This window comes from Apostichopus japonicus, chromosome 10 (assembly GCF_037975245.1).
Source record: "Apostichopus japonicus isolate 1M-3 chromosome 10, ASM3797524v1, whole genome shotgun sequence".
Taxonomy (NCBI): Eukaryota; Metazoa; Echinodermata; class Holothuroidea; order Aspidochirotida; family Stichopodidae; genus Apostichopus; species Apostichopus japonicus.
Window position 1 is genome coordinate 19,907,607 of NC_092570.1, and position 25,376 is coordinate 19,932,982.

A 25,376-nucleotide genomic window follows, 5' to 3' on the forward strand; every position below is an offset into this window, starting at 1 on the left:
CAAGTTTCATTCCATTGTCTATATATATCTCTAATAGTAATAGTCCAGTCTAGTACTTTACACAGCTAACCTGTATATATTTCTGACAGTTGTAGCCATATAAAGTCAATATATTTGGGTTTCAAGTCATCTACAGTATAATCTCCAGGTTGGTTGTACCTTTAACTTCTGGTTTCAAAAAGTACACTGTCCTATCAATCCTGGATTCTATTTTCAGCTCGGCAGAATTTACCGTTGGCCGTCAGTCCTCATACAGTCATGCATGTTGTATCTAATGATGGCTCCATACCCATAGTTTGGAATATCATTTCAGTTTTATGTATCATGTTCTTGTTATGAATATATTTGACTGGTCTTGCGTGTCGAGGGGGATGCTCGCACCATGCATGTACGGTATTTACTGCAAAGTCTCACACTCGAAGAGAAAATTATACTTTTGTCAATATATTTACCAGTTTGGGCAATTGAATTTTTATGCACAATATCACATGCATGATTATTTAACGCAAGAAAAAAAGATACATTTCTGAATGATATAGTGGTTTGCAAACCTTTGGAGAGAATGAACATCTTGGTCTTAAAGGATGTCGACTTTGGGAACATAATTTATTTTCGTATGTTGTGAACTGTTGTAAACCACTGCTACCAATCCAGGTTGAAATTTCTAGAACATTTTGACATGTTTGAGAAATTACCCTTTAAATAGCTGAGGATCATCCATTACAGTGACTGGACTACAAAGTCTATTGCTACATGTACTAAAAGATATATCAAGACTAACATTCCACCTACAGTAAAGTCATCTTTCAAAGCAGATTACAGTACTGTATTTATAAAATCCACACTTTTGTTTTTTGACACTATTGCCAGATACCTCATCACAACATATTGTAATCCATCTAATACAAACCTTTATATTTAACACAAATAAATATTTGTAGCTGAGAAAAATGCATGCTACTGTAATAGATTCTTTGGACGTTGTTTGTAATCACCACAACTCAAATTTAACCTTCAAAAAATTTGTGACTTTTTGTTTAACTTTAGTATCAACCCTCACTCACATAACGATTACAGGTTTTGAAAACATTTGAAAAATCACTATTAATAGTTTTGTATGACATACATACCTCCAAGAAAACTATAGAACTAAAAGAACATTTGCAGAACCAACTGGAACCATCAATTGTTTGCTAATTAACACTCATATCTAAATATCAAAAGTTAGGAAGGGTGCAATTATGTGACTGTTGTTTCAATTGACAGGGAAGGCTCTTAATTAGTGTGGAAAAACTGTACATGTATACTGCAAACAACATACATACTGTATGTATGAAACAGAGAAGGACATGAAGAGTTATACTCTTCACTTTAATTAACTAAAGATGCTTCCAAGCAGGAAACCATGGATATTGAACACATGTGAAATTAACTGCAATCAGTCACGACATGCCAACTGCTGCACCTTAAAGTGATATCAATAACAAACAACATTTATTTATAACTAGTTCTAGTCTACAAAAATAATAAAAACATATCATATTAAAATTTAAGGGACCATTGTTCTATTTAAGGGACCATTGTTATATAAGTGCTGCTGTGTGCACGCACTTCATATGGAAAGATTTATCGTTTGGAATTATTTAAAGTACAGTACTTACATTCCTCCTCTAGTAAGTTCAGAGTATTTTTTAAAACAAACGTTAGCATATAACATTTCAGTAGATTAATACAGTATCGTGGATAGTACTTTCATAACAGATGTACAATATGGAAAAACTAAGATCCTACATCCGGATGATAAATGCACGATGCTGGCACTTTGGATGGTAGAATGAGAAGGAAGTGCATTGACTGGAGGAGCCGGTCATGGAGGGTGCACAGTGTTAAAAGGTTGCCAGTTCATTCTAGACACGGTAGTACGAGAGTGCTATTTTTTTGTTTTTATTCTAGCCAAGTGCTGTTGAATTCTAACAATGCTATACATATATAAAGGATTTCCTGTGAGTGATTGTGTGGGTGAGTGATTGTGTGAGTTAGTGTGTGAGGGAAGGAGGGAGGGAGCGAGCAATTTAGCAAGTGACCTGAGAGTTTTAGGGTTTGATACATTTCTTGAAGGACAACATAGACAAGATTGACCAAGTGAGCCTTGCCCTGAGTTCTTAACAATAGATCTGCTTCACCACTGCATGTACTGTACATGGGCAGTTCCTTCCTAACATATGCAGTCCTTTCCCCACTAGATTCACACTGTACAGTAACTATTGCTCTGTCACTGCTTTGTACAATGCAATGGTAATCAGTCTTTCCTGTTAATGCATATTCATAAATACGATGCAGCCTAGGTAATGTAAAGTATGCTATGTGTGTATGTTATTCTATGTATGCTACACTAACAGTATGTTATATATGCTATAGGCTAAAGTATGCTATGCTATGGTAATCAGTCTTTCCTGTTAATGCATATTCATAAATACGATGCAGCCTAGGTAATGTAAAGTATGCTATGTGTGTATGCTATTCTATGTATGCTACACTAACAGTATGTTATATATGCTATAGGCTAAAGTATGCTATGCTATGGTAATCAGTCTTTCCTGTTAATGCATATTCATACATATGATGCAGCCTAGGTAATGTAAAGTATGCTATGTGTGTATGCTATTCTATGTATGCTACACTAACAGTATGTTATATATGCTATAGGCTAAAGTATGCTATGCTATGGTAATCAGTCTTTCCTGTTAATGCATATTCATACATATGATGCAGCCTAGGTAATGTAAATTATGCTATGTGTGTATGCTATTCTATGTATGCTACACTAACAGTATGTATATATGCTATAGGCTAAAGTATGCTATGCTATGGTAATCAGTCTTTCCTGTTAATGCATATTCATACATATGATGCAGCCTAGGTAATGTAAAGTATGCTATGTGTGTATGCTATTCTATGTATGCTACACTAACAGTATGTTATACATGCTATAGGCTAAAGTATGCTATGCAATGGTAATCAGTCTTTCCTGTTAATGCATATTCATACATATGATGCAGCCTAGGTAATGTAAGTATGCTATGTTTGTATGCTATTCTATGTATGCTACACTAACAGTATGTTATATATGCTATAGGCTAAAGTATGCTATGCTATGGTAATCATCTTTCCTGTTAATGCATATTCATACATACGGTACAGCCTAGGTAACCTGAAGTATGCTATGTTTAAGTGCATTATGTACCATGTATGTTGACAGATCTTACATTAATTACTCATGGAAGACGTAATCCCAACAGTCATCTTTATAGCTTCATAATACGACAGAGATCTTGGTGAAAAACAGACCCCCCCCCTCAACAGCTGAGAAAAACTCTTGTTCCATTTGTGGAGATCTATGTAAAATTTCAAAAGTCTTCTTTGCGGGCTATCATTTTGTAAAATATGTGATGTCTGGTATTGCCAACTGAGGTCCCAATTCTTTTTTATCTCATTTATTTTACTTTTCCTATGTTTAAGGTAGAATACATAATACCAGTATACTGACACAGCCAAAAAAATGCCATCATAATATCATATTAAGAGCTTCATTATGTTAGATTTAACAATTGCGAAAACAAAACTTCATAACGAAAAAATAAATATCGCAATAACCAATAAATAAAGAAAATCATAAAGAACTAATTACGCATGTGCCTTAATGATGTCATATTTGATCAAGTCTTCAGCCTTGTGTGTGTAAAAGCTTATATAGGTTACAATTAGTGCACTTTACACAGTATGCATAGATACTGTACATGTCAAAAACTAAGTTTAACACAGAACTACCGTATAAGTTAAGCTTGTTCTCTGAAGGGTTTTTAATAACAGTTATATCTATTTCCCTGCGGGTGAGTTGTTTCTGACACTTAACTAAGTTAATATGTAAGCTTATAACTAAAGTAGCTACTTACATCACACATAAATATTTGCTTTTTCAATCATGTTTTCACTTTAAAGGTAAGCACTCAACAAGTAACATCCATCATTGCTTCACTAAGTTCACGATATACTATACAGGGCAAATGTTTTATGGTCTTTCAATTGTGTGTGACAACCAAAATTCTGATCGGGATGACCAAAATCAGCTTTGGAGGTTGTCCACTAGGCAACTATAGTTGTTGACATCAAATTCAGATGGCAAAGTAACGAAATATCCCAAGTACACTTGTTAAATGACAAATTGGTATCAACCTCCCATCACTTAGGAGATACTATGAAATAAAAATAGTGGTACTGAAGGACTACTGTATGGTCCTCCCAAACGTATATTTTACTGGCCCAAAGCTATGTTGTGTTCCATTCAACAAACCTACATGTTATATATTGGTCATTCTTTGCTATTATTCACTCCATTTTTTGGACAACCAACTTTGCTTTTCGGGGCAAAGAAACGTTTTAAGATCTGGTTGTCCCTGGGACAACCAGATGAAGTCTTAAGGAAAAATTTACCCTTGTATAGAGACATATATACTGTACATGTTAGACTTACTTTTGGCAAATTTTACAGGTTGAGCTTCTAAGATGCTACAGTATACAGAGCTGAAAAATGCACCAAGAGGTTCAAGAACCTACTGTAGCTGATAACTTTAGGTATGCTGTATTGGCCACAATTATGCTAGATATTCAAATATGAACACCATTGGTCAAAATTCTTAAACTGTTTTTATTACAACCTTCGATGATACTTTCCTCACTGGGACATTCATTCATTTTTGTGTTCCTTAAAAATGTCTGAGAACAATTTGGAGAGTAAAGTCCTCCAGGAAAGAACTTTTTAAAAACTTCTAGCAATTATAGCGTGCTATAATTTGGGACCCATACTGACTACCATTAAATACCAATGAACAGCGACCCCGAACAGCTAAAGACAGTTTTCTTCCACTTTGATTCGTTGTATAATTTTGTTATATCAAATTTTATGCCCATGTGCTCAGTCACAATTGTGATGGGTCCAGTACAGCATAGCATGTCAATTGACATTATGAATATGTTGTACCTTCAATAGAACTGTGTATGCTTGCATTTGAGGACTATTTTATCCACCTATACAGGCAAGAAACAGCAATTAAAGTACTCAGTGTGTGTGTGCATGTGGGAGTGGTGGGTTTACATTATTTAAGAAACAATACTAAAGAAATAATGTCATAATTCAATACTTTAACCCCAAAACAATTTCTTCATTTATGTGATTAATCAACCTTAGTATTCAAATAACGAAGAAAAACTTCATTTGCTGCAAACATGTTTACTTGTACAAAGGTGTCTAAATCTGATCAATATATGTACATGTAATTGTAGTTTGATCAATAATCTACATATCTGCTTTATTTGATGAAAAGGAATAAAAAATTAACAAAAAGACTGACATAAATAATTTCCTGCCATTTCTATTTTGTTTTGTTTCTTCTTTTCAAAGAAAGTGGATGGTTGATAACATACTACTGGTTACTGTTTCCTTTCATAAATGGTGCAAAAAAATATCACTGGAGAATATATTTATGAGAAGTTAGAATAAAATAAAACCTTCACATTACACCATGGCAAAATCCTGCAAATATTACACCAGTGGATTGGATAGTCTTCTTTGTTGTTGATATAAGAAATAATGGACAATATTTAGGGCCTAATCATGTCAAACAACTACACCGAGTTCGGTAAGCATTTTAAGTAACTTTAACGATGCAACTAATATATCAAATATAAGCTGTTAAACTATTTAAAAAAAGGAAAGTTAGATATTCATACAATTCCTTTTAAAAAGTGGTATTTCTTGTTGCTTTACTTATTAGTTAGAATTCTAGTTTCCTATTTGTTACCAGTTTGTATCATGTTTGATCTCCATTCATGTTATAGGGTTTGTGATAGTCTGTCACAATTTATGGATGCATTTCAACTTATATTTATCCCAGCGCAACGGTAACATTGCTTGGTCACATTGATAGGGTCCCTTTAATAGACTCACTTTGATAAATAAAATGGCATAAGAGTTAACACATATCAACTAGAATTTAACTAACAAAATAGTCATAACCACTGAGAAAACATGAGAAAACTGCTAAGCTAATCTTCTGATTCTGAACTTCAGCCTTTGTTTGGCCACCAATAAACTGTGCACAGCAGTCTAATCTGTGGCTTTAACAGCAAAGAAATCATAATCTGATTAGGTTTATCATTACACAATAAGAACCAACTTTTGTTATTTATGATTGTTTTCTGTATTTTATAGCACACTACTGTACTGTAAAAGAAGAAAGGCAGATTTTAATATGGCTGAGCCGTTATAAATCATAGTGAAGCTGGCCCAGGAAGCACATCACTCGGCCTAGCGTGATTTAAAATACACCATCCGTTTACCCACACACATGATCAATTCACAAGGCGTACAATTAAACCTGCAGCTCGGATCGTATACTTCAGCCTAGCGCCTATCATCACGACACAGAAGTAGGCGGAACAGCCGGCTGAAAGGCGTCTGTTTCGCCGTGCTCATTGAGACCGTTTTAACGACACAGATACACATACTACATACCTTATTTTTCAGCTGTTTCGAGGTAGAAACTCGCCTATGGAGGGCCTTTGAGACTTCCTCGTCCCCATCGCTATCAGAAGAATCGTCCATCGAACTTGAAGGAACGGTTCCTTTCGGCCTACGTCTAGGCGAAACAGCCGGCGACTTCACCGGGCTGGTTGTCGCCGTTGAGGCCATTTGTCATTAACACCGTATTCGTACACAGTGTGTGTGTGTATGTATGGAAGGCTAGTATAGTGGAGTATATTACTCTAATAACTTAGTAATAAATTGTTTCACGTTCACTACTATCCTACACGTGAGAGTACACCAAACAGGCGACGATCATTGTTATTAACAAGTCAAATCTACGGAGCTGTGTAACCTCCATTCCAAATAAAATGTTGTGGATTGTATTTATATAGCTATACTGCTTGCTATTAGGGATGTAACATAATGTATGTAACATGAGCACAAAATCAACCTTTTGAGCCATCCAACAACCAAAATCTAATACATGTGATATGAAATGAGATATCAGCTGGTAATCGAAGGTTAGTCGTCACTACATTCTTCATACAGCAGAATGACATGTACAATGGAAGGGAATATATTTCTAGAATAAGAAACCCAATATTTTTCCATGTCTGTCTGTCGAACCATGCAGAGAAGTTAAGTTTATGCAGAGAAATAAAGTTCCTCAGTGGATAATACAATACTACTTCGGAGGTTTTAAGGAAATCAAAATAGGTTTTCGTCCTTGCATGGTAGAATAAACTTAATTTAATAACGGAAATAACCGACAGGTTAAAGTTGAATTATATTGGCTAGAGCGTTCAAGATCAAGATTCAATTGTTTCACGAGGACTTGGCCTACATACCCACACCTATCCTTTACGAAACCCTGGATCCGCCCCTATCACCACTTGAGTAGGCCTAGAGTGTCAAACAGGCCCAAAGGCAGAACTTGAGGTGGGAGACATAAATGCTGACTGATGTCCGCCCTGCGGAAGTGTGTAATGAGAAAGACACCCTCCCTTTTCCGAACTTTTTTGATTGAATTGGGGGCTACTTACTGTAGATACAAAATGTACTATAATTTCCATTATTTTAAATCAATTGTGTATAGTATAACCTTTTATATTTGAACGTGTGTAATGAAAGTAAACCATTTGGAAGAAAGTCCCCGGGAAGGCATGGGCCATGGTTTCAACTTTGATAAGCTTCATTGTATGTATGTATTTTAGATCCTCCTACAAGCAGGAACTCGCAAAGAAGCCTCATTGGTTTATCAAAGCCGCAAGCTGACCGAAGTCAGTCTCTTACATTCATATTTAACGTCCATGATTATGCATTGTCAACAACTCTGTAACTGGACGACATACATTAATCTTGGAGTGACTCGAACCGGGGACCTTATATGATTGGAAGGCACCGGCGTTAACCACTGAGCTACACATCGTAAGCTTCAATAGATCACCAATTAATCAATGGAACATTAAAAATCATCAGAGCAACAAAATGGCGGGGTACAAGATGTGCACTACTAGTCAATTCTAGCGTATAGCTCAGAATATCATGCATAATATTTGAAACTTTTCTGCTTCTGTTTCTTCTGTTCTGCTTCTGTTAGATACTCGTTAAAAACCCCTCTCGGGTCTCACAACGAGGATGTTGGTGCGCAGCGCAGCAGTGCTAATAACAATGCGTGGGCAATCTTGTCTAAACACCTCAGGACTAAGGCTCTCTTTAACGGCCAAGGATTGTGAATTCCAGTCTAGAAAGTTTTTTTTTCGTGCGTGTGAAGAAAGTCGGTTCTTAAAGTTTATTTAGCGCAACGGTCACGTTACGAGAACGCACAGAAAGTGGCGCAATATTAGCTGACTCAATGAACGTACGTTGAACTACTTATTCATTAACTTTTCATTAGTAAATTTCTAATTTATATATACGTTGAACTCACTAATTTTTACGACTTATCACGCTTTGCCTTTTTTCTTTTCTTTTTTTTTTGTTCTAATTATCTGCACAATTTACCAAAAAACCTGTTCTACCCACGTCTTTGCCGTGCTTTTTGTAATAAAGGTGATCATGAGGTTACCATGGAGAAGTTGTATTAACTATGACGTCATAGGCGACCTTTCGACGAGCACTCAATTGTATTTTTTCCCCTCTTTTGTCCGCCTACGCGTAACTTACCGAAAGCCGTTACGCTGTCAGCAGGACTATACTCATATATATGAAGGTCGGTAATACTAAGAAAGAAAATTAAAACATAGAATGCGAAGAAATCAAGAAAAAACAAAGGAAAAGAGAAAACAGGATGAAAATTTGGAAATTAGTCATCTGTGTCTCCATCAATATCATAACTCTTATAAGGCGGTATAAATCCCAAACCTACTTATGCATTCATATAAATATAAATGAAAATCGTAATGAGTTGGAAAATCAAGATCAGTGAAAAAACTTCCAGCCTCCACCGGGATTCGAACCCGGGCCTCCCGCTCTGTACGCGGACACCCTAATCAACTAGACTATGGACGCTGATTGTATGTCCAGAGGTTCGAAACCAGTAAGAAAGGTCGCAATTCCAATGTAGGCGTTTGTCACCTGTATCGAACAATACTAGTTCTGTTTTTGTGACACATTTTGCCCTACTCTAGAGATCAAACATGATGCTTACCAACTCGAAATCATTTGTGATTCCTAAAGCCGGATCTCGAAAGAAATACTTTGAACAGACTTTATGTTAATGAAATGGAGGTAAACGACAAAGGCAAATGAATATATATAAATGAAAATCGTAATGAGTTGGAAAATCAAGAGCAGTTAAAAAACTTCCAGCCTCCACCGGGATTCGAACCCGGGCCTCCCGCTCTGTACGCGGACACCCTAATATATATATATATATATATATATATATATATATATATATATATATATATATATATATATATAAATATATAATATAAATATATATATATATATATATATATATATATATATATATATATATATAAATATATATATAATATAAATATAAATATATATATATATAAAAATATATAATATAAATATAAATATATAATATAAATATATATTTATATATATATATATATATATATATATATATATATATATATATATATATATATATATATATATATATATATATATATATATATATATATATATATATATATATATATATATATTAGGGTGTCCGCGTACAGAGCGGGAGGCCCGGGTTCGAATCCCGGTGGAGGCTGGAAGTTTTTTAACTGCTCTCTAAATATATATATATATATATATATATATATATATATATATATATATATATATATATATATATATAAATATATATATAATATAAATATAAATATATATATATATATATAAATATATAATATAAATATAAATATATATATATATATATATATAAATATATAATATAAATATATATATATATAATATAAATATATATATATATATATATATATATATATATATATATATATATATATATATTTATTTATTTAAGTCAGGGTATGTATACATCTACTCAAATTAATAAAATGTTATAATAGATACGAAGACAGGAGAGGAACAAAGAAACATGTCATACATATAGGTCTCTTATGACATCACAGATCTTTCTGTTTCAAATACAATGATCAAATATTTACCCAAACCGTGGTCTTAAAAGTCACATGCCACTCATACAGCCCCATATTTTAACATATCAGAGTGATTGCTAGGAGGCTCCCAAAATATAAGACATTTTTTAAATGCCAGTGCAAAAAACAACTCAGTTTCAGACAAACGAAACACACAATTAAATGCTACGACGTCAAAGTGGATAAGACAGCAGATGGGGTGGTGGGGGGGGGGGGGTTGGGGGGGGTTTTATGGCAGAACACATGTGAGAAATATCCTACCGGTTAAATAACTGAAGTATAACTTTATTCCCTATACTCAGTTTACAGAGGCATGTGATCAATGGTGTTCAAAGTACCCTAAACGGACAGAAGAAAAATATAAACTTGAATAGCTTTCTTCGATATAACGCGACATTATATTTCTGATGGAATGACTGTGCATAACGTGTATACTTTACAATTAATTCGTTCAAAATATCAGATTGTCGTAGCAGTTCTTGTGAACTATACCTCCATAGACCAGTGACCTAAATCGAGAGCTAGATATAGGAAGGTACACTAACAAACGTATACGCGGTATATAGATACAATGTAAACTGACATGCAGTGCGTAACCTGGTTATAACATCATATCCATGGTTTCTCTATTCCTCCGTATCGTTTCAGTTTGAAAAGAAGCGGAATTGTATTAGAACGTGCCGAGGGGGGGGGGGGGGGGGAATTACCAGGCGTAAACATCAGTGGCGTGCTTAGGGGGGTGGGTGATTCAAATTTCCTCGACTGATGTAGGTTGGAGCGTGAATCTTAATGTAAGGACCAATGGGGACTCAATACTTTTAAAGGAGTGGCTATACTGCTCTGGGTGTGGGGGTCCTATCCAAAAAAGTTAAAATAATTAGACGTCAAATTGTGCATTTTGAGGAATATTTAGACTTTAAGTTTGCTATATATAAGTAGCTCTTAAAACGAAAGATTGTGCTAATGAATAATAATAAATTCAACTCCCCTCCCCCTCCCCGCCCTAGACTCATTAGATAGGGGCCTGAACCTTTATGGGAGGGCCAGAGACGAATCAAGGATTTATTTCTGCCCTGGGGACCGGTCACTTTCCTCAACGGAGAAAGTCTGAGAGTGCCATGTCCGGACGTCTATAAAGGTGCTAAATATCTAACATTTGCTATAACCCAAGCCTAAACCATGGTTCTAACATTGCTAACCCAAGCCCAAACCATGGTTGGGCTTGAGATGGGCGACAAGCCAATTAAATCAACCTCTTGATAAGTCAGTTATTTGCGATCTGCTGTGCTTTCTTTTTTTTCAAAATCCAATATGTTGATTTCTATTCATTTCATTCAGATCTGGTAAATACCACAGCAATTACGTTCTTTGTTCATTTTGTAAGGTTTCTCTGTTAATCAATTAGCACTCTTACATAATAATGTTATCAATGTTGACTTTTCCTTCATTCTGACTTAATTATGTTGTAATATAATTTGAGCAAATAGTCTACAGCTCAGCATACCGCATTTTATTGTCTGCCTATAGACCTATTTATTGAACAGAGCCATATGCTCAGGCAGGCATTAACTGCAGTCGATACCTGACCAGAATAACAAAGAATTCCTTCCGTCTGGAATATTTTATTAAATACCATGGTCTTTTAAGCAACAAAATTATGTAAAAAATAGCATAAAATAAATGGCTACATATATGGCTATATATATATATATGGCTATATATATATATATATATATATATATATATATATATATATATATATATAAACCAAACATTGGCTGTTTTACTTCCAATCACTTACCTAATTCAATTATTGTATCTCACTCGAGATCCAGCCTTTCTCTAAATGCAGCATAGTTGTTTAACAGTTTTTCCGTTATTCCTATATATATATATATATATATATATATATATATCCTCTACTTAAGATCACTCAAGATTTTATCCCTTTAACGTCATAAACATAGCCTACCGAGATATGTAAATTTGTGCATTATTAATAAATCTTTTTTTGATTTTTGTTTCAATTTCGCTGTTTATCTTCATTTATCAGGAAAAACAAAATTCAATTTCAATGCAAAACAAAAAATCCTTGCGGGGAGGTGAATTTTATCGTTGTTTTATAGTTTGTTTTTATTTTCTTTCAATGGTATATATTTCCTCTTAATATTCTCCGAGAAACCGGCGTATGAGTAAGTATAACAAAGCAGTGGCGTCGCCTAGGGGTGGCCAAGGGGCACGTGCTCCCCCAAAAAATCGTACCCCCTGGTGCCCCCAAATGCGATTTGTAGTGTTAAAACAAAATACTCAAACGAAACCTGTTTTTCAAAGGACGAAACGTATTATGTTCATCAGTAAAACTTCTTTCCACCGACCATCACAATAACCAGGTGTTTTCTCACTAGCAAGGTCACAGAGGCCCCGGCGTGAACCGCTAGTGCTTAAACTTCACTACTACCCTGCATGAATTTCAATTTCAATTTTCAACACTCCTATTTAAAAACATTATCAAAGCAAGAGGGTTGATTTCCATTTTTGGTATATCTTTTTTATCCGCCTCAATTAAAAACATCAATATCGGACACTGACTAAGCCCGAAAATTCTTGAACATTAAATTACTTCAAGTTGCAAAATATAGCACCAGATTGCATTTCAGGACAACCCCTCCCATTCAACCCACCGCCAGGACGGCATTCACAAATAAACTTTGTGCCTTCCTAATTAAGTGATGTGCCCTCCCTGTGCCCCCAATATTGAACTGTTTGGCGACACCACTGCAACAAAGAAGAACGTATATTCTAATGTGTGTTTTCTAACTTATATACATATATAACTCTGGTTATCAAATCTTAGTTACTTGCGTAAGGAGTTTGATGACTGTCTTTGAATATATTTGTGTTGCAAACTGGTTCATGTTGCCGTTTGCCAGTGATTTGGAAGAACTATCGTTCTCAGAGAGGTGAGGAGAAATTGGGGTGGGTGGGGAGGATCAAACAATCCGCGGGAACAGCTGGCGAAAATATCCCGTAACCGAACAATATACTAACAAAGACAGAGAAATCATGTAAACTAGTGGATATAAATTGGTCAGCAATTAGTACAAAAACACAACAACAACTTAACAACATGAAAAAACTGTTGATCGGTTTCGAAAATACTTCTTGGGCGTCATAACTGCATTTTCAGTGACAGTTTGGGTGTTTATAGCATAACTAATTACTTCGAACACAAAGTTTTGGTTCTAGCCTTAACCATTTTGGATGTTTGGCTTCCTCTAATCATGGTGTTGTATCATCTCGGCGTGGTCTTATAGAAAGGAGCTGTTAGGGAAGAACCAAGGCAACACAATCAGGCCAGGGATGACCATAACTGAAAGTAGTTTAAACTTTTTGCTAAAACATAACATTCAATTGCATGCAATGCACTATTCCGCCTGTCACACAGAAACACATGTACGCATGAGACACCATGCACATTTAAGGCATCAGGGATGATAATGCAATATGGCCCCCCCCCCCCTCACACACACACTCGTAGTAACTGGTTAATGGTTAACTGGTTTCCAATTAACCTGATGTGAACAGTTTACGACGCAAAAAACGATGGCGCTATGCAGTATTAATGTCTAGAGCCGTATATTTATTTAATATACGGCTCTGTTAGCATTCAGCTTGTCGGCGATCTCCGGTATCCAGTGGCGTAGCCAGGATTTTTGCAGTGGGGGGGGGGCGCTGGGGTGGCTTGATCATTTCCTGGGAGGGCGTCTTGTTATTATCTAAGCGGAGCGCCACCATAAGTTGGCGCGCAGCGTCTCAGAAACTTTTAGCTAAAAAGGCTTCCTAGATCGTTGGAAATGGCACTTCCCAGGCCTTGTTAGCTGCTCTAAAGTTTCCTCAACATCATTTAATTTTGAGATCCCATGTCTTGATATGGTCATCAAATAGTTTAGTGAAATAGAAAAAAAAACAGTCTGGTAAGTTACTTTGAAATATCATGACATCTCTTTTGTGAGTTTGACACCGGCATTGACATTTTATGACAATTCTGCAAATTGCGCGTGGAAAATAAGGAAAGATTGGCTGGGCTTTCAGGCAAGTAACATACTGAAATGACCGAACTATATGTCAAACTGACATCAAAGATTGCGTCTGAAATATTATTAGGGTGAATAGACTGATTGGCCGGTAGTTTTCAGCGGTAGTATTGTCTCCTTTCTTGAAAATTTGGTTTTTAGCAGTTTTAAGAGCATCAGGGTACGTCCCAGAAGTGAAAACCCGATTGAAAATGTAACAAAGTATCGAGCAATGACGTGAGAAACCTGTTTGATGTCAGCATTTTTTCCTTTTTAACATCTTCTTTGGCATTCCAGTACCAGGAAACGACCTTTCTATAAGGGAATAGTATAGCTCACTAGCTTGTTCAGTTGCGCACTGGTTACATGATCCCGATTGGCTGTTTTATTAATATTTATTCAGGCGCGTAACGAGGAATTTGCCAAGGGAGGGGCGCACCTGTAGGCAAATTTTCAGAGCCGTAGATTCAGCATTGGAAACTATCAGAGCCGTATCAGGGCCGTATAAGCGTAGCGCCCCCATATTTTGGCGCGAAGCGTACAAGAAAATTTTGGCCGAAAATTTATTTATTTATTTGTTTGCCACAAAAGTACAAAGTGGAGGAAGTCTTCCATAAAGCTTAAAAGCTTAACAATGTGGAAGACTCCCTGAAGAAAGAAAAGAAAAGAAAAGAAAAAACAAAATATATATATGTGTATGAATACATACATAGATATAAGTACAAATTAAATGTTCAATATATATATATATATATATAGTAATTACATACAGGTATAATTTAGTTTTAGTCAGTAACTAGCTATTATTTCCTTACAAAACCACTTCTTAAAGGATGTGACTGACTTTTTACTCTTTAAATCGTTCATTAGAAGATTCCATGTTTTTGTTGCACGGTTTTGTAGGCTTAAAGTTCCAATGGTGGTATTGTAGAGATTATAGTGGGCATGATTAGCATGCCTCGTGTTATGATTATGTACATCTCTGTTACTGGTTAAAAAATTGTCAAAGGCAGCTGGTAGTAATCCATTCCAGGTCTTGTAGGCAAATAATGCAAGCTTAACTTTAATGAGATCGTGCACTTTTAGTAAGTTGAGTTTCTTAAATAGGGGACTGGTGTGCTCACGTGGGGCTGAATGTGTTATGTGGCGAATGGCTGCCTTTTGGAGTATTATAAGATTGTTAAGGTTGGTGTTGTATGTACCAGACCAAATAATGGAACAGTAAGTGAGATGCGGGACAACCAGGGTCTGGTATAGTGTTCTGAGTATGTTTTCCGATAGATAATATTTCAACTTAGATAATATGCCAACATTCCGTGCAATTATACTGCAAATAGTTGAAATATGGTTGCGCCAGCTAAGTTTACAATCAATATTTACACCTAAAAACTTAGTAGTATAAACTTGCTTAATTATTTTACCATCCATACATATATCTTTATTCCAAATAAGTGTATTACGAGTATTAAAGACAATGTAATTACTTTTTTGTACATTTAGTGATAATTTGTTGGCTGAAAACCAACTACAGAATTTATTTAATTCATTTGACACGTTGGAAGATAATGTGATTATGTCGTCGCTCTCGAAGAAAATACTGGTGTCATCAGCAAAGAGAATGATTTTGGCTAGTTTGGAGACATGACAAATATCGTTAATATATAGAATAAATAACAAAGGACCTAAGACTGAACCCTGTGGAACGCCGCAACGAATTTTAGCAAGATCGGATCTAGAGTTTTTATACAAGGTATACTGATATCTGTTCGAAATATAGCTTTCAAGCCAGTTGAGAGTAGTTCCTCTAATGCCGTATGAAAATGCCTCCCAGATCGCTGGAAATTGCACTTCCCAGGCCTTGCAAGTTGCATCTAAGCATTTTCTATTTTGAAATTACTAGCGATATCATAAAAACGTACAAAAATATATGCTCAGCAGGGGGGGGGGGGGGCGGTCGCCCCCTTCGCCCCCCCCCCCTTGGCCTGTATTTATTAGAGCAGGAATTATATAATTCGACTGTCGTTAACATGCGTTTTCAGTACAGTGCGACTGTAGATGTCTTATCGGCCTATGCGCTATGTCAGGTCAGGTTTTTCAGCAACTATAGCCTACTGCCGGTCCGCGGTCGAAGGGTCGTTCATGAGTGGTCATCATGGAGATTCGAATGATATTCGGAATGATATATTTTTCGCACATGTAATTTTTTTTCGACACCCAAAATCCCAGTGGGAGGGTGACTGGGGGGCGACAAGCTTTCATGGGGGATGTCACCCCCATGCCCCCCTCCCCGTGGCTACGCCACTGCCGGTATCCATGGGTGTTGGTAGGATGAGCCAATTTCATCAGACCAAATTTCATGGAGTAAAGCTCTTGAATTGGTCTATGCATTAAATTAAGATGGTTTCCACTGCAACTTATTTTCACAGTAAGGCCTAATGGTAACGATATGTCCGATGCAGCGTAAGAACGAAGAAAACATTTCTAGGAACAAAATAACACTCTTCCTTCGCATATATATTCTTCACAAACAAGAACATTCTAATGCATATTTCCTATCGAGGGTTTGGGTAACTCGGTGTGCACTGCAGCCAGTTGTCCAATACTAGTACCACAACGTCTGGCGAAGGGGGGGGGGCAGGGGGCAGGAGGCTACAGCTCCCGTTCCTTAGTCAATTAAGGTCCATAGAAATTTGGAGGAACGGGGAAATAATGTGGGGCACCGGGAAAGTTTGGAATAATGTATTCTCATTTCATAATATTGGAGTTCCGACGACATATTTGTCCTCTGGGCGCGACCAGGCTGCCGCTCGATTCCTCTGAGTACCTCTCTATACTATAGTCACATATCGTGATTCAAACCGCTCATACTGACAGTATGAACAGTTGCGAACAATAAACATAGTCATAGTGCTCATACTGTCATGTGACTATAATATGCCTGTACATGTGATTGAGCGTGATATGCAAGTACAGTTTATAAAGAATGTTCGAACATCGGTGTCTGCTTTAGTTTATAATACATCGACTTTTAAGTCGTTCTGTCCAGAACAGACAATTTGTTAGGCAGCTTCTGTTTTTCTAGCCTTTTTTAGTTTCGACCCATGCATTGATGATATCTGTTCTCGTTTCAAGAGAATTGGAGTATTGTAATTAACGCACCGCTGTCATACTCACATGATCGCAGTCCCAATGTAAAGAAGACTGAGACTGAGTTTGTATCAAGACAGTGAACATGGTCTGTTTTATATCCCAGAGCTCCATCTTGGGAGACTTTTTTGATACAGAATTAAAGCAATTTGCCTTGCCCTACACCAGGTTTCCCTAACTTTACCCCGCCCCCGCCCCCAAGAACCCTCTGTGTATGTCAGAGTTGTCCACGAACCCCCAACTTTTCGAGACACGATCTGAGTTATTATGATACTGTAGGCCTAATACGCATAACAGTGCTTCGTAAAAGATCAAGTTCATAGTGTAATATTGAACTGTTATATCATGTTAAAACAGGCTAGTGACTGCATGTTGTCACTCAACAACAATTTTCAAGCATGAATTTATGCTAACTTTGTTTGTGTCGGGCAAAATGGAGGTCATTTGGAATTTCCAAAATAATAATAATAGTTACTTTGGCCAACCTTTCAGTTACATTCTCAGCTTTTTATCTTCACGACGTACTGTCATGCGTACACCAACTTCACCAAAGTCATGCGGCCTGTTTCCGTTTCATGATTCAGTTATCTATAACCTGCACGGTACGGTACTACTATGGCAACATATGCTTATGGAACGCGAAAGGAGTTTGTCGATAGGTACGAATTTTGTACATTACTAAATTATATGATATATCAGATTTTAGTTCAACAAAAAGTATTCTAGTTTTGACTTTCAGAAACGTCTCACGAACCCTTTGGGATGGACTCACGCACCCCCTGGGGGTTCATGCACCCCAGTTATAGGAACCCCTGCCCTACACACTCTTAATGACGGTACTGAACAATTAGGCTTTTTATTGACACGTTCATACTGCCAGACAGTTTTTTGAAGAGGCAAGCTCCAGATATGGTCCCTTTGCTGACATGAAAGACCCGTGGACTTGGAGTTGAATAGAGTCTGTCGCGAGAGAATATTTAGGAGTATGAATATGCATTGCTTCCAGACATCACTTCTCAACCCTCTTGCAGATATCATGCCCATATCGCGTGCTGCTAAGAAAAAGTTTGAAAATTGTGTTTGCACTTGCCTTAAGAGGATTCTTCTAATGTGGTGGTTTTTTCTTCGGTGATAGGTAAAAGGGTGGGGGGGGGGCCAAGAGGTGGAGAGAGAGAGAGAGAGTGAGGAGGGGCAATTGGATGGAGAAGGAGGGGTAAATCTTGTATGTCTTCCCCGTAACGCTGGATTTTCAAGTCAACACAAAGAAAAAATGCAAATTAGAATCAAAAGAATGAACCTTAGTTCCTTGATCTGAAACGAACCTTTCGAACCAACGTTTTGTAATGTGTGGTTTTGTAGCATCAGCGGAACGACCTATAGCTGTTATCATTCTCTAAATATCAAGTTAGTAATTATAAAGTTTGTTGATTACAAGTGTCAATGATGTAATTTATCAAAGTTTTGCTGTTTGCTGTGTAAACAAATCGGCAATTTGATACTTAAAGGGATCATGTTCTTGACATTTAAGAAATCTTGGACATTAAGCAAAATTCGAATAGTTTATTGAATAGTTCATAGTATTATTTCACAATCGAAAAGCACTTTTATGGTATACACAACAAAGACTGTCGACCATACAATATTATAATTGCTTCATTTTGAAAGTTTGACAGGATGAAACAGGGTCCTGTTATTCACAAGTACAACACCTTTAAGGTGCTGTAAATACATTAACCATCTCGGTTTATCTACTAACGTACATAGTTCCATTCAAATGAAATCTTACGCCTTGGGTTTAACCATTTCAGTGTTACTTTACAGACGAGCCTGTTCGTGCACACTCCTGAGGGTTTCATCAAGTTTCTCAACATTATTCAGGTGGTATATTGCCAGTAAACATGAAAGGCATAACAAGCCTAGCGTTTATCAGTTTGTTTATCGGTTTGGCCTTTTCGGCTGTGAAGATCGAAACGAAAACTCGAGAGGATGTCCCAAATGACCAGATCCAAAATATGATTCGGAACCTTGATAAAGAAACGCCAATGAAATCACACCCTAACTTCGCTACAGATGAAGGAACAGGACTACTGACCAAGGAAGAACTAGATATCATCAGAAAGAAACTCAGCCATCTGACCGGCGATCAAATCCAAGGATTTATCAAGAAATTGGACACGATGGACATCGACAATCTAAAGGAATTCATCGCTGATATCCCTAAAACACAGTCCGTTGCAGAGAAGTCACTTTTTCGAAGAACGTAAGTGAATATGTTTCAAATGTCTTGATGTATGAACTTCGTCCATGTATGGGAAAATTAAAAGCGATTTTTTGTATTTCATTTTTAGACGTATACCGATGTAAACGGTATTGAAAAAATTAATCTTACTTTGTCAATGTGCAATAAGAATTCCACTGTAAGACCATACATTTCTATTGGCTTTATGGACACTTAAACATACATTAAACTAACGGATACGGTATAAAATTATGAAACTCACACGGAGACGGTTAGAGTTGTTTGACTATTATTTTTCTTTCAATTCCATGTTAAAAGGCTTTATAATTGTATACATAATTATACAAACTTTATTAAGTTTATGAAACTTAGCCTAAGTATAGACAAGGACATTTCATATTACATACATTATAAGAACATTAGTGCATGTGTGATATATACATATAGGCCAATATATCTTATTATAATGCAACCTAACGAACATGCACCTGATCAATTGGTTCGAATATAAACGGACGAGAACTGAACTCAAATATTCTTGACTTACTGGTGATTGCGTGTTCCAGTTTATCCCAATTTAATATTACGAAACCACTTTATAAATATACATATCAAATTATACATTCAGGCTATATGTATCAAAATATGAAGCAACAGCTGCATAAAAGACCCAAAGACAGATTAAAAAAGTATGCTTCCCGTACCGGGAATCGAACCCGGGCCGCGTGGGTGAAAGCCACGAATCCTAACCACTAGACCATACGGGACTACTTATTGGTTCTGCAAAAGGAATAATGATATATTCATAAACTCTTGTGCCATCTCGATCGTATTTAAAGAAAATCACAATGATAAAAGAAAGTGATCAACCGGTGTATCTGGAGTACAAATAATGTACCAACCCTGTGAATTGGGAGGATAGAGAGAGAGAAGGGGAGGAGGAAACCTTTCATACAACTGGAAAAGGAAACCAGAATTTAAGCCTAGAATTCTGCCAGGCCGTGAAAGATTAACGAATTCATTTATTTAGGTTATACAGCTGCCAATGAATGACCAGCAGTTTGGTAGACTAGAACAGCAAGCCTTTTTTCAAAGGGGTGAAACAATCGATACACCATAAATAGAGAGCTGTCAAATATATATATATATTTATATATATATATATATATATATATATATATATGTATATATAAATGAAAATCTTAATGAGTTGGAAAATCAAGAACAGTGAAAAAACTTCCAGCCTCCACCGGGATTCGAACCCGGGCCTTCCGCTCTTTACGCGGACACCATAACCACTAGGCTATGGACGCTGATTGTATGTCCAGAGGTTCGAAACCGGTAAGGGAGGTCGTAATTCCACTGTAGGCGTTTGTCACCTGCATCGAACAATGCTAGTTCTGTTTTTGGTGACATATATATATATATATATATATACTCTCTGTGAGAGCACTGAGCTACATGTGTACTCGTACTCGTGGAATTGTACTCGGGTCATTTTTAAAGGTGTAAGTACTTGTGCTAATAGAGCCTTGTACCCGTACTCATACCAAAAGAAATAATACTGGTACCCGTACTCATGTCAAGAGAAATATAATACTGGTACTCGTATAGGCCACTCGTGCTGTTGTTTACTCATAATACAAGTTTATCTATAGACCAAAAATATTGATTATCATAGTCACTACTGAGTGGCAGTTAGGCTGTATATATTGGTGTCACAAATAACCTAAGGTTGAATAAATTATCACCTTGCTACTATGGTTTGTAAATGTTACTACTACATGGTTTTACAAGTTGATCATGATTTATTTTCTTTCCTTTTCCTTAATTTAATATTTATTTATTTCAGTTGCTGGTGTGATCTTAAGTGGGGACCCTACAATAACCCGAATGATGTGAAGGACATGTACCAAATGTATCACTTTGACCCCGTTCAAAAGAGTATTCTTTTTGACCTTACGTGCCGGGATATGTTGCGAGAATGCCGTTCATTTTGTATGGACTATGCCCAGGATTTCTTCCACCAGACCGTTCCTGTTATCTCCGATGCAGGCGGTATTCGCGCCTGTCATCATTTTTCGTCGACCATCTTACGGACGAACAGTCGACACATTTTCCTGACTTACAAAGCCGACCACTGCCAGGATACCGTGCACGAGTATTTAGGTGAGGTCTGCTGTTGGAAATGTAACACGGGGGAACGTATTCGGTACAACCATGGGTGTATCAACAATCCGCCTAATGATTGCGAACTTTACGTTCGATAGGAACAACGACCTGCTTGAACCCTTTGAGACTTTTGTCAACATTTCTGTATGATCTACATACTGAATAGATGAGGAATTTAATAGGCTCTGTAGTATGACAAGCATGCAATAGTTAGTTTTTCTGTCAACTACAAGCAATATTTGCTTCGGTGGGTACTTTAAGTTTACCAAATCGATATAATTAGTGTATTAGGAAAAGGAAACATTAAACAGCTGAGGGTGTAATTGATAAAAATAAGACATTCTCGTAGAATATTCCCATCAAATGAGGCAAGAATAATCAAGTAATTAATCAGTCCAGTCGGTTCTCTCCATCCCAGAACACTTATTTTTTCATATTAAATAACCAATCACATATAACAAGCTAATAATTCAAAACTTTAAAACTTTTTGATTTGTACTTCGTTATTGTTGCATTTTTTATAGCATTTTAATATAACATATACTATCAGCAAATTGATCAAGATAAGCTTAAAGAAACTGTTTCATGAGAAAGTTTTTATGCAAATGATTATATTTGGGTGTAATCTGTTGGCAAACAATGTGAAAGTTATGTTGAAGGGAAATATCATCCACGCTGCTATGTAGAAAACCCCATCTCAGTATCCTGCCTCTAGCTCGAGATATGGTGGATTTAATGTAACCTATTTTGACTAGCTTAACCTTCAAATCTTCCAGGAAGTTGAATCACAGTAGGGAATCTGTGACGTCATGTGGAAAAATGCTCTTCAATATATTTTAAACTTAGACTAATTATAATCTTCATATTGTTGTATCTTTGAAACCTGAATAAATTTGGAATGTTTACTTAACTGTCAAAGTTCTCTGAATTTCATTACAATGCATGTTTTTCATTAAAATGTTTTTTTTCCCCTGTGCATAAATGATTGACAAATGATTTAGAAAAACAAAGAAATTTTCAGCTGAATTGCCCTGATGACATCATCCAATCTGCTGTTGCCAGATGCATTTACAAAATATCACAAAATTTATAAAACTTAAATCTTCGCGATACAAAATGTTATGAAGATGTAGTTTTCGCTAAAAGATTCGGAAAATTTTCAGCACTTTTGCAAAGCAATCAATTTTACCCATCAGAAAAACTTAGTATAGCTATTTCATATTAACGACACGCACTCACCCACACACTAATCATCCGCCTGCATGACTACATAGGTTATGATTATCATCGAAACCAAAAAAACAAGAAACCCGCGGTTTAAGATATCACCTTTCAGTGAAAACTCGTATACACTTGTTTAAAAAATCTTGTGAACCATAAAAACGTGTGCACACAAAAATTTTCAGTAATGATTATCACCAAGCAAACAAATATTCCTAAATTTGCTTACAAATATTTCGTAACATTTGGAAACACTTTAACCTATTTGAAGCGGTTTTATTCACAGACGTCTATGGCAAGCCACATGTGCAATAATTCGATAAACCCAGTTTATCGCCGTTAAACTCTGTTTTGCGATCGACAAACTGAGTTTATCGAGCGAAAAGCAGAGTTAACGGCGATACACTCGGTTTGTCGAATTATTGCACATGTGGCGTGTCATATCCAATTCGATAAACTCGGTTTATCGAGCGATAAACTGAGTTTATCGATAAACTCAGTTGATCGATAAACAGAGATAATCGATAAACTTAGTTTATCGAGCGAAAAACATAGTTCCAATTTGATAAACTCGGTTTATCGCCGACAATCTTAGTTTATCGAGGTAACCCTGCTTTTCGCTCGATAAACTGAGTTTATCGCGACAATCACGGTTATCCATTCGATAAACTGAGTTAATCGATCGAAAAACAGAGTTTAACGGCGATAAACTCGGTTTATCGAATTATTGCATATTCTTGGTTCTCTGAATGAATCGGTTTGCTTTTAACAGTACGAACCATTTTGCTTTCGTCATGGCGTCCACTCGTGCTTCCGATCTTAACTGCATGCCGTTGCGATTGCTTAGGACTATCTACCATTGCGTAGTTGTCATCAGCTAGAGATGTTTCCACTACATCCTTCATTTGCATGGATAGAGAATCGTATGCATGACTATTATCATTAATGTCGTCATACGTTGCGTTAGTATCTCTAAAAACATCAGAAATTGTGCGTTGGTATAGGTATGGTTGTAATATGGCGTATTGTAGTCAGATTCGTGTTTATCATTTGGAGTGGTAGCCTTCGCCTTCTTATCACCTTTATTCACTTTACGGTTCGACTTATTTTGTTCCCTGCAAAAACGGTAAACAATTAAAACAACGATAAAGACCACAACTAGACTAACTAAACTGACTCCAATGACGATTACGACTAAAAATCGATTTCCATTAGCCAATTGACTTGGACCATCCACGTTTAAGAACTTCTTTTAGTACAAAGGTTAGAGGTTCAAATTAAAAGTGGGATGAGCAGTGAGGTTGGGGGGGGGGGGCGGAGGGCTGTGCCGGGTCCGTGGAGGGAACAGAGAGGGGCCAAGGACCAGGATGAAACCAAGCGTTAACCTTATGAAAATCAATAATTATCATCGTTCTCTGCTTCCACAAACCACAAACAGATAATTAGTAGAAATCTGCATCGTGAAGCAGGTTTTTGGTATCAGCACTAAACTAAAACTTTCACAATCTACTCCCCAACATAATCACCCTTTGTAAATATTGCGATCTTCCGCCATACGAATCACCTCTTCTCGTGCCAGACTGGTGCAATTAGCTGTCAATTTACCCGAACAGGTAATGATAATAACATGGTATGCAGTCTGTTTTGTTTTGTACGCAAAGAACGTTAGTCTATGGTGAAGTATATACCTATAAGCTGATATATTATGACAGCAAGAGACATTCTCTATGCACATCACTTCGGCTACATATGTCTGCCTGTCTGTTTGTCTGCGCATTTATGTCTGTCGTGACACCTTCATATGACGTGTCCTCAAGGGCGTAGGAACCGGGGGGGCCCCAGTGAAAAATGTGGAGGGGCGGAAGTATCATTCCGCCCCCCCGCTCCGCAAGTCAGAAAACCCCTTTTTCATTTCCAAATGAGAAAAAAAATCTCATTTGGAGCACCAAATTGCATCTAAGGCCAGGTGAAAATACAAAATTAAGTTTACAAAATGGAGTGGGGTGTTGAAGTGTGCTATATTGCACCAAATTGCATCTGAGGCCACCTGGAAATGCAAAAAATTCCAAAGGGGAGGGGGACACCCCCTCCCCTTAGACCCCTCCCCCAGGCCGGCCATCAGTCTTCAGCCCCCCCACTCAAAAGTACCTTCCTACGCCACTGCGTGTCCTTGTCTATTCGTATGACAACCATTGAACTAAAGTGAGCGCTTTAGGCTTTTCTAATATACCTTTACTCTCCACCCACGTCAGTCACAACTCGTATATGTTTACTTGAAGAGACACTGATATATGCAA

At 36.8% G+C, this 25,376-nt stretch overlaps 2 protein-coding genes and 2 non-coding genes across 6 annotated transcripts in view; 1 reads left to right on the forward strand and 3 right to left on the reverse strand.

Annotated features, from left to right (window-relative positions):
• The window catches only part of LOC139975192 (diacylglycerol kinase delta-like), a 129,813-nt gene extending 122,925 nt beyond the window's left edge, over positions 1 to 6,888 (reverse strand). For 2 of the 3 annotated variants that reach the window (XM_071982879.1, XM_071982878.1), the window contains exon 1: positions 6,572 to 6,888. In XM_071982879.1, coding sequence (XP_071838980.1) covers positions 6,572 to 6,748 — 177 coding nt within the window. In that variant the 5' untranslated portion in view covers positions 6,749 to 6,888. The remainder of the gene's footprint in view (positions 1 to 6,571) is intronic. The other variant, XM_071982880.1, reaches the window with a different exon arrangement.
• Positions 6,889 to 19,222: 12,334 nt separating this feature from the next.
• Positions 19,223 to 22,768, forward strand: LOC139975196 (uncharacterized). The gene is made up of 2 exons (XM_071982890.1): positions 19,223 to 19,707; positions 21,539 to 22,768. The coding sequence occupies exons 1-2, from the start codon at positions 19,346 to 19,348 to the stop codon at positions 21,954 to 21,956; spliced, it is 780 nt and encodes a 259-aa protein (XP_071838991.1). The 5' UTR covers positions 19,223 to 19,345; the 3' UTR covers positions 21,957 to 22,768.
• Trnae-uuc (transfer RNA glutamic acid (anticodon UUC)) lies at positions 20,382 to 20,453 on the reverse strand. Its single transcript has one exon. It is a non-coding gene; the product is annotated as a tRNA-Glu (tRNA).
• Positions 20,928 to 20,999, reverse strand: Trnaf-aaa (transfer RNA phenylalanine (anticodon AAA)). Its single transcript has one exon. It is a non-coding gene; the product is annotated as a tRNA-Phe (tRNA).
• Positions 22,769 to 25,376: the final 2,608 nt, after the last annotated feature.